This window comes from Paramormyrops kingsleyae, chromosome 2 (genome assembly GCF_048594095.1).
Source record: "Paramormyrops kingsleyae isolate MSU_618 chromosome 2, PKINGS_0.4, whole genome shotgun sequence".
Classification (NCBI taxonomy): Eukaryota; Metazoa; Chordata; class Actinopteri; order Osteoglossiformes; family Mormyridae; genus Paramormyrops; species Paramormyrops kingsleyae.
In genome coordinates this window covers 42,858,563-42,880,645 of record NC_132798.1, presented here as the reverse complement: position 1 = coordinate 42,880,645, position 22,083 = coordinate 42,858,563, and the positions used below count along the sequence as shown (strand labels likewise).

Here is a 22,083-nt window from a genome sequence, read left to right as displayed (position 1 = left end):
CATCGAGGTCCTGACAGAAATAATTATGTCTGCTTTCACAAACCTAAAGTTAAACTTTAAAGCCCATCGGCGTGTGTGTGTGTGTGTGTGTGTGTGCTTGTGCACATGAGCACAAGCACATGGTTCAATGTAACTGTAGCAGCTTATTCCATTCATTCATTGTGCACATACACACATACACTCACCTAAAGGATTATTAGGAACACCATACTAATATGGTGTTTGACCCCCTTTCGCCTTCAGAACTGCCTTAATTCTACGTGGCATTGATTCAACAAGGTGCTGAAAGCATTCTTTAGAAATGTTGGCCCATATTGATAGGATAGCATCTTGCAGTTGATGGAGATTTGTGGGATGCACATCCAGGGCACGAAGCTCCCGTTCCAACACATCCCGAAGATGCTCTATTGGGTTGAGATCTGGTGACTGTTGGGGCCATTGTAGTACAGTGAACTCACTGTCATGTTCAAGAAATCAATTTGAAATGATTCGAGCTTTGTGACATGGTGCATTATCCTGCTGGAAGTAGCCATCAGAGGATGGGTACATGGTGGTCATAAAGGGATGGACATGGTCAGAAACAATGCTCAGGTAGGCCGTGGCATTTAAACGATGCCCAATTGGCACTAAGGGGCCTAAAGTGTGCCAAGAAAACATCCCCCACACCATTACACCACCACCAGCAGCCTGCACAGTGGTAACAAGGCATGATGGATCCATGTTCTCATTCTGTTTACGCCAAATTCTGACTCTACCATTTGAATGTCTCAACAGAAATCGAGACTCATCAGACCAGGCAACATTTTTCCAGTCTTCAACTGTCCAATTTTGGTGAGCTCGTGCAAATTGTAGCCTCTTTTTCCTATTTGTAGTGGAGATGAGTGGTACCCGGTGGGGTCTTCTGCTGTTGTAGCCCATCCGCCTCAAGGTTGTGCGTGTTGTGGCTTCACAAATGCTTTGCTGCATACCTCGGTTGTAACGAGTGGTTATTTCAGCCAAAGTTGCTCTTCTATCAGCTTGAATCAGTCGGACCATTCTCCTCTGACCTCTAGCATCAACAAGGCATTTTCGCCCAACGGGACTGCCGCATACTGGATGTTTTTCCCTTTGCACACCATTCTTTGTAAACCCTAGAAATGGTTGTGCGTGAAAATCCCAGTAACTGAGCAGATTGTGAAATACTCAGACCGGCCCGTCTGGCACCAACAACTATGCCACGCTCAAAATTGCTTAAATCACCTTTCTTTCCCATTCTGACATTCAGTTTGGAGTTCAGGAGATTGTCTTGACCAGGACCACACCCCTAAATGCATTGAAGCAACTGCCATGTGATTGGTTGATTAGATAATTGCATTAATGAGAAATTGAACAGGTGTTCCTAATAATCCTTTAGGTGAGCATATATGCTATGTCTAGATCTCCTGGGGAAATCAAGAGTGTTGCCCACAAACATTGTTCAGCTTTTGGCCTAACATGGTCCTTGCGTGTTTTAAAGTTGCGTGAAGTGGAGTGAGGAGCATTCTGAACATCAAACTATTTTAAGATAAATTGTCTGTAACAGGAAATTTAGTTTCTCAATTTATTTCTTATATATTATTTTGTTAATTATTGAGTTCAAAGTTTTGTAGTAAATGGTGATATTGTCATCAATTTGGTGATAATGCGAGCCAAACATTTCTCGAAAATGACATTTGCATACAGTAAGTAAAACATTCTGAAATCATATTTCTATTTTATTCTGCTGCTGCTTACATGTTTACATCTCTGTCTCTCTCGCTCTCTCTCTCCAGGACAGTGAAAGTAGGACTATTTACCCTTGTTTATGTAGCTGTAGGATGGCCATAATATAGTTTCAATCCGATATCGATGTAATGCTTGTCTGTGATGATTGGTTAACATATTGATTGGTGTATTAATATAGCCGGAAAGTAATAAAACCCATTGCAATCAAGTATACAGTGCCTTATAAAAGTATTCAGTTATCATAATTTTACTCAATTACAAAGGATAGTTAAACGTTTTCCAAATGAGCATTTTATTGCATTTCCAAAGGCACTGTAACTTATTTCTGTGCCAACATTAAAATTAAATAAACTTATGATTTAATGTCGATATGAGATGACAAATTATTCACAAATGATACAGAGGTGCCACTCATTTCCACATACAGTAACTCATCACAATTGGGTGCCACTGTGCTTTTTAATGAAAAGCTGATAAAACTTAAAATGTGGTTCGGTCATGTGTGTAGTCTGTGTGTAGACAAGGAAACAGAGGCATAGTAGCTGTTATTTTTTTATTCCAAAGTCATCCAATTTGCTATTTTCCTTACATACCCACCCATTCACTCACTCACTCACTGACCCACCCACCCATTCACATACCCAAGTCTTCCGTAAGGTGTTTGCAGAACTCGCTGCAGAACCCAGGCTGTGTGAAGTTCCCCTCGTCTTCCACGCCCAATGTAGCCTATGGGACAATAAATAATAAGCAAGCATACTTAGTATCAAAACAGAGCAACAATGTTTTTCATTGCATACTTTCAAGAAAATATTCAGGACCTGACACACAATAAATTGTTCTGGTGACTTTCTTTTTGCAACCACTGACTTCAGCAACAATTGTCAACATTCTTACACAGTATGCATACCTGGTAAGCTGTTCTTATAAGTCTCTAGACAGTGCTGGCAGCATTCCAGGCGATACAATCGTCGGAATTGTGCTTGATAGGCCGCACTGTACAGTTTCCATGGGACTACACCTGTAGGTTTCAAATTTAAGAATGATTCATTAGAGTAAAATCCCTTGTTAATGGGAATACAAACATCCTAACTCAAAGGGTATTCAAATATCATAATATGTTTTATACCTACTGTCAAGCCACTGAAAATGCGCTCGGGCACGGAATGTTTCCCTTCCGACTAAGTCCCAAAAAAAGGTGACAAACAAGTGACAGCTTTAAAAAAGCTTTGTCACCCTCGAACAGGACTACTTCTAAAAGGATATCCTCCAGGACGTCGAGGGGGATCTGTGAAAGAAATCATACAAGCACGCAAATATTATTTTACAATAGTTCTGTAATATAACAAAAACAGACAAAAATAGCATGACTTCTACATTCCAACTCCAACTGCTTAAAATGAAGCTCATTGTTTTCACATTTTTGTAGGGTACAGCACAGTAAGCACAGAGAAAAAAAGAGAAAAACAGCAGGTTCAGCTGTAAGATCAGCTACATAAATACCTGTTCAATGGAGATGGAACCCATTCCTCCTCCTCTACCATCTGTGCTTTCAACACATTGAATTTTCCTAAAAGAAATTATATTGTCACAACTATTGTAAAACTATGACATATTGTAATGGTATCACATAGAGTTGACTCCACCTGAGGGCACAGGTGTAAAACAATTTGATCACGTTGGGCACCAGACCTGGAAAAAGGCAGTCATGATACTACCAGCTTGTCAGACTGAAAGGCTTATATGCATATGGGTCAGAACAATGCATCAGAGTGATAAATATTACAGCATCAACTTTGTAAGGTGTATCAATCCCCACTAGGGTTGTAACGGTATACCGGTATGGCGGTTTATTGTGATATTGACATGTACGATTATCATATCATGCACATTTGCCTATCCGCGGTTTGGAAAAAAAAAAAAGAAACCAGATCTCACCTGCGCTGCTGTGTATATGCAACTTCTTTCCGCTTTACTGCTTAGACTCCACCCATAAATGCACAGCGGCGAAAATGTCCGATAGTGGCTGCAAATTCTAATCTCTATTTCCCGCCGAAAAAAAAATTAAAATCTGCAGTATGGGAATATTTTGGGTATCCGAAAAATGATCGTGGGGTGGATATCCAGTTTGCAAGAAATGTGGACGAACAGTGGCCGCAAAAGGAGGAAATACGTCGAACATGTTCTCCCATATTCGCGAACACCATCCCTCCGTGAAGATAAAGGTAAGTTCCATTTATAACTTAAAGCCGTATTATTTCTGTGATGCAGAGGGAATCCCGGAATCCAGTCATGTAATTGGAGTCAATTACAGTATAATTCAGATGCCACGTAAAATGTCCAATTTGATAGATAGATGGATGAATAAATCAAAATATAGCTGTGCAGCAAATTAAATCGCGATGTGCGTCTGTGAATATACAGCGCAAAAAGGCTGCCGCTTGCTCATTAACCAACTACCCCCCCCCCCCCCCACACACACACACACACACACACACACACACACACACAGCGGCACAGATGATTATTTTGTCCTCCAGGTTCGTGTGCCGCCCCCCATAGAATCCCTCCCGGCGCCCTCCCAACTTCATCCCTTATCGTCTCCGCTCGCCCATCCTCTAGAAAAACGCTTTATTTAGATTATTTTTGTTTTCCTCCAAGTTCGTGTGCCGCCCCCCACGTGACATGAAAAAGTGCCGCCCCGGGCGGCTGCCCCGTTCGCCCATGCCTAAAACCGCCACTGCATGATGGTCATGGTTTTTAAAGCGTCTGCTGTCTCATTCACTATGTGAAGACGTGAACACATGAACATATCCAGAGCTACTCTCAAGAGAACACTTAATGATCATTTTATAATTTTATTTAAAAGAATAATCATCAAATACACTAACTGAAAACTCATAGGTGTTTAGTACAAGTGGACACATTCTCTCACCTCAGCGGTCAAGATTGAGCCCTGAAAATCTCAACATGCTTACATTTCTTCATCATAATCTGACCTGAAAAAAAGCAAAGAAATGCATGCTGCTATGATAATCTCAGGAAAATATTAACAAACATGACCCTGCACATATTGCTCTCCCATATATGCTGTTAAAGAGGAAGGACAGTTTGATTTATTCTTGTCTAATATAAAGAGAAATAACTTATTCCTTATTTTGTTCAAATGGGAGATGCGCAGCTTTATTTTATTTATTTTTCCCCCAAAAGTTAGACTCATACTTCCATAAGTTTTTTTTATTTTCATTAAAAAAAAGTTTGTTACAATAAACCATGTTCATCCAAAAACCATATCTCTTTTTATTCATTTAAGGGTCATTGTAGCTGATGATTATACTAATAATAATGATAGTTTAATACCGTATACCACGAAACCGTGATATTTTCTGAGACGATTATCATACCGTGAAAATCTCATACCGTTACAACCCTAATCCCCACCTTCAGATCAGATCACTAAGACCAATTAATCTGACTCCATTAAATTATGCTGCTGTCTGTAATAGGGTCAGTGGTGGCCTAATGGATAGGGAAGTGCACTTGTAATCGAAAGGTGCCACTGAAGTACCCTGAGCAAGGTACCACCCCCAAGCACTGCTCTCCTCTGCAATGTCATGGTGTCATATAGGTTAAATGCAGAGTACACATTTTGTTGTTGTGCACTGTGTGCTGTGGTGTGTCAATGACAACTAATCACTTCACTTATATGCCATGCACTACGAGGCATCACAGAAAATATTTAAAAAGTATGACACAAAAGGAATTCTATTACTGATTAATGAATAGTTTGTTTCCAAGTTATAAATAATATAATAACCGATACATTAGATGTTAAAAGTTATAACACCCATAAACAATGACAACTGTATTACATGAAATGGTTGCCAATTGTTAAATGGTTTCCAAATTTGCGACTAAGAGAGCCCATGCGGCAATCAATCAAATGAGTCAATCAATATATAAACAAACAAACAAATACGGAGGAACAAAACATAAAACATGCACCTCTGAGTCTCTGATTTCCGATCGGGCACTTGTGTGCTCCAGATGTGGTAGTCCCCAGCAGTCATCACTGCACACTGGTAGATCTCCTGTCATACATATCAGACCATGCATGAAAATATTAACCAAATAAGTGTTTCACCACATTTCTGTGATACTGAGCCATCTTATGAAGCATATAACACTTTCTTAGGGTGGCTGAAGGTTGGTATACATTTAGCTGCAGATCAAGTACCCACTGCAAACATACATAAGTATACATATTCTAAAAAACATGGATGTGTTAAGGTTTTTATTAAGTTGTACAACCAGGCCCTCAAAAAATATATATTGTCTTCATACCAGGGGATGCTGCAGTTGTCATACCATGAGCTGGTGCTGCTGTTGTTGTTTGTGCTTGTTCGGCTGGTGCTTCAGCTGGTGCTGCAAAAAAGCACATTTTAAACCAAATGATTTAGAATGAGTTAAATCGGTTGTACTGCATGCATTTCTCATCAACGCTATGCTGTCTAGCATTTCTGACAGATTTGTAAGTTATAGCTTTATGATCTTTCAAATTGCAAAATAAACATGAGGAATCACCTACAATTAAAAGACAAATATAACTTCACGGCACCGGACAGCAAAATTACATAAACATGACATAAACATGACATTACCACTAATAATTTAGAATGAGGGTGGAATACATACCCAAAACTGTCTGACCATTGGAATTTAACTGTATGTCCACTCCTTTGCCCAATCTCTTCTTCATGCTTTCTATGGTTCTTGAATTTCTAGCATTGTTGTAGTGACACAAAATATTTCGCATCAAAAAGACATGCGATGAGGGAGTCATCATGTTGAGAAAATGATTGTTTTTCCTCATTCCAGCTGGAAGAGCACACGGGCTGTTGATCCAACCACGTAACTCTGGGACCAGTTCCACCTTTCGCAAGACATCCCTGGCATCTTTTGAGTTTGCCTCATGAAATCTATCATAAAGAGCATAATGCTCAGACGATCCAGTTATAGGGTGGCCATTTTCATCAGGAACTGGCTTCTTGGTGACTAGCCATGGCAAGCTCACTTTTATCTGTCCAGTAGTGGCACATCTGATGTTATCTTCAGTAGGCTCAAGTAACCTACCCCCATGAGGTTTGAAGGGTAATGATTCTGGATCTCTTAGGTTGGTATGTGTTGCCAACCCTCTCGCAAAATCATATAATACAATGTTTGGAAAATGTTTCATCGACAATAAAAGGTCAGCAAAGTCCCGGGGGCTCTCAGCCCTTATGTTGAACTTAACACCATACACCACAGCACAAGGACAGGTGACCACAGCCCATCCACCTGTTTAAGGAAACTGTAAATCAGAGTGCAACCATTCCAAGTAATGAAACTAAGAACTGTCTGTAAAAACGGTCTCTCAGTAATAGAACACAACTTACCAGAAGCTCCCCAGATCTGTGAAAACACCTTATCATAACTCGCTCTGTTCTTCATTTCTTGTTGAAGTCTCGTTACCAGGTCCATCCGTGAGCCTTTGGGGTCTATGCCACACTGTCGGCACAGAGCACGCACAGCTTCCATCTATAATGAACATTAGTATAGTTGGTCTGGCGTGGTTCAAAAACACACATCTTTGACAAAACTGACAAAAATTGACTTAAGTTCAGTACCTTGAGCTTAAGAAGTTCATCAGTCAGTCGGTCCTCTGTGAGGTTAAACTCAGATTCCTCCTTTGCACTACAAGCAGAATACACTTCTTTGTATTCAGTGTTGAGTACAACATCCCTATCTCTTGTGTGAGGACCAATCCACGGAGCCCAACTATGGTAACTGGGATGGACGACAAATGGGTTTGACTTGTTGCCTTTAAATGATGTTAGAAAATATTATTAACATAACAGTACATTATTCCACGATAAACAAAGTAAATGCTAGAATACTGTCATCCCACCTAGAACATTGTGCGGACTGTACTTACTTGGGACCAACCCACGGCTGATCATTTCAAGGGAAACCATCTCCCAGAAATTTTCAACACTTACCTTTCCATCAAAAGTCTGAGATGGTTCCTCAATGCTGCTCACTAAGGAAAGCAAGACTTAAGTAAGCATGTTCCAAACAGTCATAGCTGGATATGTGGTGCTTGAAACAATGTAAGACTAAGAAAATGAATAAATGTGTTCACTTACCAGGCATGCTAAAAACGCCCTTCTCATGAAGGTCCATCACAACAGATACTGGATGATAACCACACGATACACAAGCATATGTGTAACCGAGGTCTGACAGTGCTTCAAAGCTTAAATAAGCCTGCAGGACCCTTTCCCTGGATGGATAGGTTTTACCAGAGGTCTTCTCCAACACATCCATGGCACTCCCTACTGCCTGATGAGTCTGTGAAATTGATGTATGACATTTAAAGGCTTTACAATATATTATTTTGATAAAGTATTCGTAATTGTTTTAAATGATTAAAACAACAGAACATGGTTCCTACCTGAAGTGTATTGCGTAGAAAATGGCACATGTATATGGACAGAAGTGTGTGGTCATCGAAATTGTGGACACCATCAGTCCACTCCTGGTATCGATATGCCATACCACACCTGTAGCACCATTTTCTGTACACTGAAATTCCTAATGGACACAAGCACCAGTAAATGTTACACATTTATCTTTCACCATTTTACACTGTGACATGTCTCTATACTTTGCACAGTACTAAAAGCCAGTGTATGAAATTATCTCAGTAAGCATACAAGTGTGAATTGCTGGGAAGGAGGCTAAGCTGCTGATAGTGGAAGTCATGGCTACACTGACATTTACAGTACATGTAGTGAGTAATGAAATGTTAAAATATCGATAATAAATATTTAAATAAAGAGAGAACATACCTTCTATGACATCAGTGATTGTTAGGATTTTAGCCTTAGATGTAATCAGCACAGGTTCGCTTAGAGGAGTGGGCTCTAAACATTCTGAGCAAAAGGTTTCTGATGGTATGAAGTGCACAGGGAAATGAATGGTCTTGACCACGTCTGAGGGGAAAATCGCAGGCAGTTTCTTCTTATGAAAAATGTATTGAACCATCCGCGACAGATTTTTGCCTTCAGGTGAGTATGGAGCTCCTTCTTCTAGGTCAAAACTTTCCATGTCAATTGGAAAATGTTCTGTGATGTTCTCCTCCACACTTCTGGTTTTTCTGAAGAGTGCCTGGTCTGTTTCAAATAAATGCCACTTGGCAACATATTTAGGTATGCATGACTGCCTTGGGTTCGCGCAAGGACAATGCCATGAAATGATTTTAGAATTGTACCTTACCACCACTCTGCCAAGCCGGCTGTAATAGGAGATAGTTGACTCGTATACAGAAATGTGCTTTTTGTAGGGGGGTCCACACACAGTCACCAGACAGGACAACGGGACTCCTGCATCATTTGCTTCTCTCTGACGTACCAAACACCTTTCCTTTTTGTCTTCCCCAAACCACTTGTCATGTACCATCACCTGCAAAACATCCTCTGTAAGTGATGGAGTGTCCATTCTGGCTGGAGGGCAGTACACGAGGGACTGAATGTGGTGGCACTCAAATGGACGAAGGTTTGACCTCTCTGCAAACTCTGCATTAATTCTGCAGATATCCAGCTCACACATTGTTTTTTGTTCAGGACCCCATGTCCTTTTAATGACACGTACTGGTGTGCTGGGTGCTATAAAAGACTTTGCTACTGCAAACACTCCATTTGTGTAATCAACACACTGAGCACTGAGGTGGTTCTGTGCCGTAATGTCCATTTTGATGGGAGTGTGACGTCTTCGAAGATGTATCCGTAGGTTCCGTCTATTAAGGATTAGGCCACAGCTAGTACACTTCACTGTTTTCTGCTTTCTTTGGGTGAGAGGGTGGTAGTGCTGGTGCTGCTGAGGAGCCAGGATCAGAGGAACATGAAGAAAGTGAGGGGTGGAGGATGGGGACTGGGGGAGGGGGACATGCAGCTTCAGAAGCAGTAAAGGAGGGAGCAGGAGAGGCGGGAGGTGACTGATGCGCTTCCGTTGTGGTTGGCTTGGTTTCACTGATGCATTGGGATACATGATGTTTAAACTGGTCTTTGCGTATTATTGTTTGGCTGCAATAAAGACAATGAAAGTGTCCTGTGGGTCTGCAATAATTGTTGCATTTGCTGATGAAGAAACCTGCAAGACGGCAACATGAAGACCAAAGCTATCAACAGAAAAGAAAGGTATACACAGAACGGGACTGGGGGAGTGAGGTCAGGAGTAGCTGATCAGAAAGTTACAGTGTCAAACAAAACACAAACATAGGTAAATTAGCTTACCAATATTCACATGACTTCAGGGACTCCCACTAAGGAACTCCACATCATTTTGTCTATCTTGATTGTAAGAAGTGCATTCTACATTTAAGCATGTGTATGTTTTAAAACCACCAAAATCAATAGACCAATAAACATCATTAGGAATTACCTCTATGCTGTACTGCATGTCTCACGTGGCTCTGAATGTGTGTTGTAAATTTGAATTGTTGGTCAGTTGCATAAGTGCAGCATGGGCATCTGAACACACCGTCTAGGCAAAACCTTGTTGCATCAGGACTGGCCTGTAAATGCGTTGGATGCTTTAAAACATAAACAATAAAACATTGTGTAAACTTACTGTTACTCTGAGGTGCACGCTCATTCTAACAACATAACATGCATGCAGAAGTAATGCAGCTTGTAAGGTTATCAGGCTGTGATATCGATAAAATATCTTATAGAGCATTCATATCATCAGCATTAACTTGAGTATCCTGAGCATCATAATATAGCCTAAACATCTGCATAATTAACAATCATAATATACTATTTTTACATAAATACCATTGAGGTTGTTGGTGTAATTTAATAATATATCGGTCACATACTCCATAACTCTTAATAAAACAATTCGGTCATCATAATCAGAAAAACTCAAAAGCACCTGTCGTAGTCTGTTTTCTACATATGCATTTGTGATAAATATTTTGCAATATTGTCATATAATTTTTAGGACATAAGGCCCAGACCTGCGGTCCCTGAAACAAAAGAGAAACAACCTAGCAGCAAAACGTACCGTCTGCGTTTTCTAGTGTTACGCCCTAAAACAAAACATATATACATGATTTATTTATTCAAATTTCATTTTAGTCTATTCAATGTGTTACCCTTCTCATGTTCTGAATCTAAGGGCATTTCAAGTCCGGAAATTTTAACTAGAGACACAATATTTAAGTAGAGGCATACCCAATTTCATTTTAGTCTATTCAATGTGTTACCCTTCTCATGTTCTGAATCTAAGGGCATTTCAAGTCCGGAAATTTTAACTAGAGACACAATATTTAAGTAGAGGCATACCCAAGCGAAACAAGAGAAAGTGTGAAACAAGCACAACTACTTTAGCCCAAGTTTTTAAAAATGAGAAAAAGCCGTAATCAGTTTAACAGTTTTATTTCAATGTCAAAGAGAAAAAAAAACACTTCACCAAAGGCGAAGATCCATCCATAGCGGCTCTGGGTCCCGTCAGTGTAGCACAAAGCTAGCGTGATCTAGGCTGCCATTATCCAAGGAGCAGGGCCAGGCGCGTGCCACCCGTTTGAACAATGCGGGCGAAATAACTGCCTTATGGGATGCGAAGCTTGCGCATGCGCAGTGACGCAGACGCGCCTTTCAAAATGGCGGCGGCAGCAACACACGCGAAAGATCGATCTCCTGTATTTTCTTAGTTTTATTCTAAACAAGATGCCCCCGATTTCATTTAAATACATTTAATAGCTGTAGGAACTAGTGAGCGGTATTTAGCAACATGCTATGTTAGAATAATGCCATCAAACGTGTCTGTTAAGCATATCACAGCGGACATACACGGAGGAAACATGGGGTAGAATCAAACAGGCCACAGGCTTTGAGATAGGCTGGCTCCCCAAGCTATTGCCCCCATTTAGCCCGAATGTCATAGACCTCTCCCCCCCCCCCCACATCCTGACAAAGATGTATTTAGTTGTATTTTGTTATCAGGGTGATCGTCCGTTCGCAGGCCACTTTGGCCATGTGGTGTAGTCATAAACCGTCGCGGATGTTTACCCGAAACCGGGGCATCAAACAAAGAATAAGGATTCCTTAGACAACCCATTTCAAAATATGGCAGCAACAAACGGAGTGCCCAGTTATTTCAAATAAACCATGACCTTTTTTTTAAAGTATTGAAGCACTTTTCTACCAATGTGAATAATAAACATTTTAGACAAAAAAAATCAACGAATAACGCTGGTAATTCGTTGTCAAAATGAGCGTACGGCATTAGCCCAGAAGAGGGGTGGCAATTTGCATATGTGAAAGCCTATGTGAATGAGACACAGGTCCAAAACTTTTAACTAGAGACACAATATTTAAGTAGAGGCATACCCAAGCGAAACAAGAGAAAGTGTGAAACAAGCACAACTACTTTAGCCCAAGTTTTTAAAAATGAGAAAAAGCCGTAATCAGTTTAACAGTTTTATTTCAATGTCAAAGAGAAAAAAAAACACTTCACCAAAGGCGAAGATCCATCCATAGCGGCTCTGGGTCCCGTCAGCGTAGCACAAAGCTAGCGTGATCTAGGCTGCCATTATCCAAGGAGCAGGGCCAGGCGCGTGCCACCCGTTTGAACAATGCGGGCGAAATAACTGCCTTATGGGATGCGAAGCTTGCGCATGCGCAGTGACGCAGACGCGCCTTTCAAAATGGCGGCGGCAGCAACACACGCGAAAGATCGATCTCCTGTATTTTCTTAGTTTTATTCTAAACAAGATGCCCCGATTTCATTTAAATACATTTAATAGCTGTAGGAACTAGTGAGCGGTATTTAGCAACATGCTATGTTAGAATAATGCCATCAAACGTGTCTGTTAAGCATATCACAGCGGACATACACGGAGGAAACATGGGGTAGAATCAAACAGGCCACAGGCTTTGAGATAGGCTGGCTCCCCAAGCTATTGCCCCCATTTAGCCCGAATGTCATAGACCTCTCCCCCCCCCCCCACATCCTGACAAAGATGTATTTAGTTGTATTTTGTTATCAGGGTGATCGTCCGTTCGCAGGCCACTTTGGCCATGTGGTGTAGTCATAAACCGTCGCGGATGTTTACCCGAAACCGGGGCATCAAACAAAGAATAAGGATTCCTTAGACAACCCATTTCAAAATATGGCAGCAACAAACGGAGTGCCCAGTTATTTCAAATAAACCATGACCTTTTTTTTAAAGTATTGAAGCACTTTTCTACCAATGTGAATAATAAACATTTTAGACAAAAAAAATCAACGAATAACGCTGGTAATTCGTTGTCAAAATGAGCGTACGGCATTAGCCCAGAAGAGGGGTGGCAATTTGCATATGTGAAAGCCTATGTGAATGAGACACAGGTCCAAAACTTTTAACTAGAGACACAATATTTAAGTAGAGGCATACCCAAGCGAAACAAGAGAAAGTGTGAAACAAGCACAACTACTTTAGCCCAAGTTTTTAAAAATGAGAAAAAGCCGTAATCAGTTTAACAGTTTTATTTCAATGTCAAAGAGAAAAAAAAACACTTCACCAAAGGCGAAGATCCATCCATAGCGGCTCTGGGTCCCGTCAGTGTAGCACAAAGCTAGCGTGATCTAGGCTGCCATTATCCAAGGAGCAGGGCCAGGCGCGTGCCACCCGTTTGAACAATGCGGGCGAAATAACTGCCTTATGGGATGCGAAGCTTGCGCATGCGCAGTGACGCAGACGCGCCTTTCAAAATGGCGGCGGCAGCAACACACGCGAAAGATCGATCTCCTGTATTTTCTTAGTTTTATTCTAAACAAGATGCCCCGATTTCATTTAAATACATTTAATAGCTGTAGGAACTAGTGAGCGGTATTTAGCAACATGCTATGTTAGAATAATGCCATCAAACGTGTCTGTTAAGCATATCACAGCGGACATACACGGAGGAAACATGGGGTAGAATCAAACAGGCCACAGGCTTTGAGATAGGCTGGCTCCCCAAGCTATTGCCCCCATTTAGCCCGAATGTCATAGACCTCTCCCCCCCCCCACATCCTGACAAAGATGTATTTAGTTGTATTTTGTTATCAGGGTGATCGTCCGTTCGCAGGCCACTTTGGCCATGTGGTGTAGTCATAAACCGTCGCGGATGTTTACCCGAAACCGGGGCATCAAACAAAGAATAAGGATTCCTTAGACAACCCATTTCAAAATATGGCAGCAACAAACGGAGTGCCCAGTTATTTCAAATAAACCATGACCTTTTTTTTAAAGTATTGAAGCACTTTTCTACCAATGTGAATAATAAACATTTTAGACAAAAAAAATCAACGAATAACGCTGGTAATTCGTTGTCAAAATGAGCGTACGGCATTAGCCCAGAAGAGGGGTGGCAATTTGCATATGTGAAAGCCTATGTGAATGAGACACAGGTCCAAAACTTTTAACTAGAGACACAATATTTAAGTAGAGGCATACCCAAGCGAAACAAGAGAAAGTGTGAAACAAGCACAACTACTTTAGCCCAAGTTTTTAAAAATGAGAAAAAGCCGTAATCAGTTTAACAGTTTTATTTCAATGTCAAAGAGAAAAAAAAACACTTCACCAAAGGCGAAGATCCATCCATAGCGGCTCTGGGTCCCGTCAGCGTAGCACAAAGCTAGCGTGATCTAGGCTGCCATTATCCAAGGAGCAGGGCCAGGCGCGTGCCACCCGTTTGAACAATGCGGGCGAAATAACTGCCTTATGGGATGCGAAGCTTGCGCATGCGCAGTGACGCAGACGCGCCTTTCAAAATGGCGGCGGCAGCAACACACGCGAAAGATCGATCTCCTGTATTTTCTTAGTTTTATTCTAAACAAGATGCCCCGATTTCATTTAAATACATTTAATAGCTGTAGGAACTAGTGAGCGGTATTTAGCAACATGCTATGTTAGAATAATGCCATCAAACGTGTCTGTTAAGCATATCACAGCGGACATACACGGAGGAAACATGGGGTAGAATCAAACAGGCCACAGGCTTTGAGATAGGCTGGCTCCCCAAGCTATTGCCCCCATTTAGCCCGAATGTCATAGACCTCTCCCCCCCCCCCCACATCCTGACAAAGATGTATTTAGTTGTATTTTGTTATCAGGGTGATCGTCCGTTCGCAGGCCACTTTGGCCATGTGGTGTAGTCATAAACCGTCGCGGATGTTTACCCGAAACCGGGGCATCAAACAAAGAATAAGGATTCCTTAGACAACCCATTTCAAAATATGGCAGCAACAAACGGAGTGCCCAGTTATTTCAAATAAACCATGACCTTTTTTTTAAAGTATTGAAGCACTTTTCTACCAATGTGAATAATAAACATTTTAGACAAAAAAAATCAACGAATAACGCTGGTAATTCGTTGTCAAAATGAGCGTACGGCATTAGCCCAGAAGAGGGGTGGCAATTTGCATATGTGAAAGCCTATGTGAATGAGACACAGGTCCAAAACTTTTAACTAGAGACACAATATTTAAGTAGAGGCATACCCAAGCGAAACAAGAGAAAGTGTGAAACAAGCACAACTACTTTAGCCCAAGTTTTTAAAAATGAGAAAAAGCCGTAATCAGTTTAACAGTTTTATTTCAATGTCAAAGAGAAAAAAAAACACTTCACCAAAGGCGAAGATCCATCCATAGCGGCTCTGGGTCCCGTCAGCGTAGCACAAAGCTAGCGTGATCTAGGCTGCCATTATCCAAGGAGCAGGGCCAGGCGCGTGCCACCCGTTTGAACAATGCGGGCGAAATAACTGCCTTATGGGATGCGAAGCTTGCGCATGCGCAGTGACGCAGACGCGCCTTTCAAAATGGCGGCGGCAGCAACACACGCGAAAGATCGATCTCCTGTATTTTCTTAGTTTTATTCTAAACAAGATGCCCCGATTTCATTTAAATACATTTAATAGCTGTAGGAACTAGTGAGCGGTATTTAGCAACATGCTATGTTAGAATAATGCCATCAAACGTGTCTGTTAAGCATATCACAGCGGACATACACGGAGGAAACATGGGGTAGAATCAAACAGGCCACAGGCTTTGAGATAGGCTGGCTCCCCAAGCTATTGCCCCCATTTAGCCCGAATGTCATAGACCTCTCCCCCCCCCCACATCCTGACAAAGATGTATTTAGTTGTATTTTGTTATCAGGGTGATCGTCCGTTCGCAGGCCACTTTGGCCATGTGGTGTAGTCATAAACCGTCGCGGATGTTTACCCGAAACCGGGGCATCAAACAAAGAATAAGGATTCCTTAGACAACCCATTTCAAAATATGGCAGCAACAAACGGAGTGCCCAGTTATTTCAAATAAACCATGACCTTTTTTTTAAAGTATTGAAGCACTTTTCTACCAATGTGAATAATAAACATTTTAGACAAAAAAAATCAACGAATAACGCTGGTAATTCGTTGTCAAAATGAGCGTACGGCATTAGCCCAGAAGAGGGGTGGCAATTTGCATATGTGAAAGCCTATGTGAATGAGACACAGGTCCAAAACTTTTAACTAGAGACACAATATTTAAGTAGAGGCATACCCAAGCGAAACAAGAGAAAGTGTGAAACAAGCACAACTACTTTAGCCCAAGTTTTTAAAAATGAGAAAAAGCCGTAATCAGTTTAACAGTTTTATTTCAATGTCAAAGAGAAAAAAAAACACTTCACCAAAGGCGAAGATCCATCCATAGCGGCTCTGGGTCCCGTCAGCGTAGCACAAAGCTAGCGTGATCTAGGCTGCCATTATCCAAGGAGCAGGGCCAGGCGCGTGCCACCCGTTTGAACAATGCGGGCGAAATAACTGCCTTATGGGATGCGAAGCTTGCGCATGCGCAGTGACGCAGACGCGCCTTTCAAAATGGCGGCGGCAGCAACACACGCGAAAGATCGATCTCCTGTATTTTCTTAGTTTTATTCTAAACAAGATGCCCCGATTTCATTTAAATACATTTAATAGCTGTAGGAACTAGTGAGCGGTATTTAGCAACATGCTATGTTAGAATAATGCCATCAAACGTGTCTGTTAAGCATATCACAGCGGACATACACGGAGGAAACATGGGGTAGAATCAAACAGGCCACAGGCTTTGAGATAGGCTGGCTCCCCAAGCTATTGCCCCCATTTAGCCCGAATGTCATAGACCTCTCCCCCCCCCCACATCCTGACAAAGATGTATTTAGTTGTATTTTGTTATCAGGGTGATCGTCCGTTCGCAGGCCACTTTGGCCATGTGGTGTAGTCATAAACCGTCGCGGATGTTTACCCGAAACCGGGGCATCAAACAAAGAATAAGGATTCCTTAGACAACCCATTTCAAAATATGGCAGCAACAAACGGAGTGCCCAGTTATTTCAAATAAACCATGACCTTTTTTTTTAAAGTATTGAAGCACTTTTCTACCAATGTGAATAATAAACATTTTAGACAAAAAAAATCAACGAATAACGCTGGTAATTCGTTGTCAAAATGAGCGTACGGCATTAGCCCAGAAGAGGGGTGGCAATTTGCATATGTGAAAGCCTATGTGAATGAGACACAGGTCCAAAACTTTTAACTAGAGACACAATATTTAAGTAGAGGCATACCCAAGCGAAACAAGAGAAAGTGTGAAACAAGCACAACTACTTTAGCCCAAGTTTTTAAAAATGAGAAAAAGCCGTAATCAGTTTAACAGTTTTATTTCAATGTCAAAGAGAAAAAAAAACACTTCACCAAAGGCGAAGATCCATCCATAGCGGCTCTGGGTCCCGTCAGCGTAGCACAAAGCTAGCGTGATCTAGGCTGCCATTATCCAAGGAGCAGGGCCAGGCGCGTGCCACCCGTTTGAACAATGCGGGCGAAATAACTGCCTTATGGGATGCGAAGCTTGCGCATGCGCAGTGACGCAGACGCGCCTTTCAAAATGGCGGCGGCAGCAACACACGCGAAAGATCGATCTCCTGTATTTTCTTAGTTTTATTCTAAACAAGATGCCCCGATTTCATTTAAATACATTTAATAGCTGTAGGAACTAGTGAGCGGTATTTAGCAACATGCTATGTTAGAATAATGCCATCAAACGTGTCTGTTAAGCATATCACAGCGGACATACACGGAGGAAACATGGGGTAGAATCAAACAGGCCACAGGCTTTGAGATAGGCTGGCTCCCCAAGCTATTGCCCCCATTTAGCCCGAATGTCATAGACCTCTCCCCCCCCCCACATCCTGACAAAGATGTATTTAGTTGTATTTTGTTATCAGGGTGATCGTCCGTTCGCAGGCCACTTTGGCCATGTGGTGTAGTCATAAACCGTCGCGGATGTTTACCCGAAACCGGGGCATCAAACAAAGAATAAGGATTCCTTAGACAACCCATTTCAAAATATGGCAGCAACAAACGGAGTGCCCAGTTATTTCAAATAAACCATGACCTTTTTTTTAAAGTATTGAAGCACTTTTCTACCAATGTGAGTCATAAACCTAGGCTGCCATTATCCAAGGAGCAGGGCCAGGCGCGTGCCACCCGTTTGAACAATGCGGGCGAAATAACTGCCTTATGGGATGCGAAGCTTGCGCATGCGCAGTGACGCAGACGCGCCTTTCAAAATGGCGGCGGCAGCAACACACGCGAAAGATCGATCTCCTGTATTTTCTTAGTTTTATTCTAAACAAGATGCCCCGATTTCATTTAAATACATTTAATAGCTGTAGGAACTAGTGAGCGGTATTTAGCAACATGCTATGTTAGAATAATGCCATCAAACGTGTCTGTTAAGCATATCACAGCGGACATACACGGAGGAAACATGGGGTAGAATCAAACAGGCCACAGGCTTTGAGATAGGCTGGCTCCCCAAGCTATTGCCCCCATTTAGCCCGAATGTCATAGACCTCTCCCCCCCCCCACATCCTGACAAAGATGTATTTAGTTGTATTTTGTTATCAGGGTGATCGTCCGTTCGCAGGCCACTTTGGCCATGTGGTGTAGTCATAAACCGTCGCGGATGTTTACCCGAAACCGGGGCATCAAACAAAGAATAAGGATTCCTTAGACAACCCATTTCAAAATATGGCAGCAACAAACGGAGTGCCCAGTTATTTCAAATAAACCATGACCTTTTTTTTAAAGTATTGAAGCACTTTTCTACCAATGTGAATAATAAACATTTTAGACAAAAAAAATCAACGAATAACGCTGGTAATTCGTTGTCAAAATGAGCGTACGGCATTAGCCCAGAAGAGGGGTGGCAATTTGCATATGTGAAAGCCTATGTGAATGAGACACAGGTCCAAAACTTTTAACTAGAGACACAATATTTAAGTAGAGGCATACCCAAGCGAAACAAGAGAAAGTGTGAAACAAGCACAACTACTTTAGCCCAAGTTTTTAAAAATGAGAAAAAGCCGTAATCAGTTTAACAGTTTTATTTCAATGTCAAAGAGAAAAAAAAACACTTCACCAAAGGCGAAGATCCATCCATAGCGGCTCTGGGTCCCGTCAGCGTAGCACAAAGCTAGCGTGATCTAGGCTGCCATTATCCAAGGAGCAGGGCCAGGCGCGTGCCACCCGTTTGAACAATGCGGGCGAAATAACTGCCTTATGGGATGCGAAGCTTGCGCATGCGCAGTGACGCAGACGCGCCTTTCAAAATGGCGGCGGCAGCAACACACGCGAAAGATCGATCTCCTGTATTTTCTTAGTTTTATTCTAAACAAGATGCCCCGATTTCATTTAAATACATTTAATAGCTGTAGGAACTAGTGAGCGGTATTTAGCAACATGCTATGTTAGAATAATGCCATCAAACGTGTCTGTTAAGCATATCACAGCGGACATACACGGAGGAAACATGGGGTAGAATCAAACAGGCCACAGGCTTTGAGATAGGCTGGCTCCCCAAGCTATTGCCCCCATTTAGCCCGAATGTCATAGACCTCTCCCCCCCCCCACATCCTGACAAAGATGTATTTAGTTGTATTTTGTTATCAGGGTGATCGTCCGTTCGCAGGCCACTTTGGCCATGTGGTGTAGTCATAAACCGTCGCGGATGTTTACCCGAAACCGGGGCATCAAACAAAGAATAAGGATTCCTTAGACAACCCATTTCAAAATATGGCAGCAACAAACGGAGTGCCCAGTTATTTCAAATAAACCATGACCTTTTTTTTAAAGTATTGAAGCACTTTTCTACCAATGTGAGTCATAAACCTAGGCTGCCATTATCCAAGGAGCAGGGCCAGGCGCGTGCCACCCGTTTGAACAATGCGGGCGAAATAACTGCCTTATGGGATGCGAAGCTTGCGCATGCGCAGTGACGCAGACGCGCCTTTCAAAATGGCGGCGGCAGCAACACACGCGAAAGATCGATCTCCTGTATTTTCTTAGTTTTATTCTAAACAAGATGCCCCGATTTCATTTAAATACATTTAATAGCTGTAGGAACTAGTGAGCGGTATTTAGCAACATGCTATGTTAGAATAATGCCATCAAACGTGTCTGTTAAGCATATCACAGCGGACATACACGGAGGAAACATGGGGTAGAATCAAACAGGCCACAGGCTTTGAGATAGGCTGGCTCCCCAAGCTATTGCCCCCATTTAGCCCGAATGTCATAGACCTCTCCCCCCCCCCACATCCTGACAAAGATGTATTTAGTTGTATTTTGTTATCAGGGTGATCGTCCGTTCGCAGGCCACTTTGGCCATGTGGTGTAGTCATAAACCGTCGCGGATGTTTACCCGAAACCGGGGCATCAAACAAAGAATAAGGATTCCTTAGACAACCCATTTCAAAATATGGCAGCAACAAACGGAGTGCCCAGTTATTTCAAATAAACCATGACCTTTTTTTTAAAGTATTGAAGCACTTTTCTACCAATGTGAATAATAAACATTTTAGACAAAAAAAATCAACGAATAACGCTGGTAATTCGTTGTCAAAATGAGCGTACGGCATTAGCCCAGAAGAGGGGTGGCAATTTGCATATGTGAAAGCCTATGTGAATGAGACACAGGTCCAAAACTTTTAACTAGAGACACAATATTTAAGTAGAGGCATACCCAAGCGAAACAAGAGAAAGTGTGAAACAAGCACAACTACTTTAGCCCAAGTTTTTAAAAATGAGAAAAAGCCGTAATCAGTTTAACAGTTTTATTTCAATGTCAAAGAGAAAAAAAAACACTTCACCAAAGGCGAAGATCCATCCATAGCGGCTCTGGGTCCCGTCAGCGTAGCACAAAGCTAGCGTGATCTAGGCTGCCATTATCCAAGGAGCAGGGCCAGGCGCGTGCCACCCGTTTGAACAATGCGGGCGAAATAACTGCCTTATGGGATGCGAAGCTTGCGCATGCGCAGTGACGCAGACGCGCCTTTCAAAATGGCGGCGGCAGCAACACACGCGAAAGATCGATCTCCTGTATTTTCTTAGTTTTATTCTAAACAAGATGCCCCGATTTCATTTAAATACATTTAATAGCTGTAGGAACTAGTGAGCGGTATTTAGCAACATGCTATGTTAGAATAATGCCATCAAACGTGTCTGTTAAGCATATCACAGCGGACATACACGGAGGAAACATGGGGTAGAATCAAACAGGCCACAGGCTTTGAGATAGGCTGGCTCCCCAAGCTATTGCCCCCATTTAGCCCGAATGTCATAGACCTCTCCCCCCCCCCCACATCCTGACAAAGATGTATTTAGTTGTATTTTGTTATCAGGGTGATCGTCCGTTCGCAGGCCACTTTGGCCATGTGGTGTAGTCATAAACCGTCGCGGATGTTTACCCGAAACCGGGGCATCAAACAAAGAATAAGGATTCCTTAGACAACCCATTTCAAAATATGGCAGCAACAAACGGAGTGCCCAGTTATTTCAAATAAACCATGACCTTTTTTTTAAAGTATTGAAGCACTTTTCTACCAATGTGAATAATAAACATTTTAGACAAAAAAAATCAACGAATAACGCTGGTAATTCGTTGTCAAAATGAGCGTACGGCATTAGCCCAGAAGAGGGGTGGCAATTTGCATATGTGAAAGCCTATGTGAATGAGACACAGGTCCAAAACTTTTAACTAGAGACACAATATTTAAGTAGAGGCATACCCAAGCGAAACAAGAGAAAGTGTGAAACAAGCACAACTACTTTAGCCCAAGTTTTTAAAAATGAGAAAAAGCCGTAATCAGTTTAACAGTTTTATTTCAATGTCAAAGAGAAAAAAAAACACTTCACCAAAGGCGAAGATCCATCCATAGCGGCTCTGGGTCCCGTCAGCGTAGCACAA

General features: G+C 42.0%; 1 protein-coding gene across 1 annotated transcript; it reads right to left on the bottom strand.

Annotated features, from left to right (window-relative positions):
• Nucleotides 1–2,293: 2,293 nt before the first annotated feature.
• LOC140587741 (uncharacterized) lies at nucleotides 2,294–18,273 on the bottom strand. Its single transcript, XM_072709268.1, has 15 exons — nucleotides 18,253–18,273; nucleotides 8,631–9,711; nucleotides 8,234–8,373; nucleotides 7,926–8,130; nucleotides 7,715–7,819; nucleotides 7,407–7,600; nucleotides 7,176–7,317; nucleotides 6,436–7,077; nucleotides 6,085–6,165; nucleotides 5,746–5,831; nucleotides 4,676–4,739; nucleotides 3,244–3,310; nucleotides 2,874–3,028; nucleotides 2,651–2,761; nucleotides 2,294–2,469 (listed from the first exon to the last, which is right to left on the bottom strand). Exons 1-11 carry the CDS (start codon nucleotides 18,271–18,273, stop codon nucleotides 4,728–4,730), a joined length of 2,709 nt encoding a protein of 902 aa, XP_072565369.1. The 3' UTR covers nucleotides 2,294–2,469; nucleotides 2,651–2,761; nucleotides 2,874–3,028; nucleotides 3,244–3,310; nucleotides 4,676–4,727.
• Nucleotides 18,274–22,083: the final 3,810 nt, after the last annotated feature.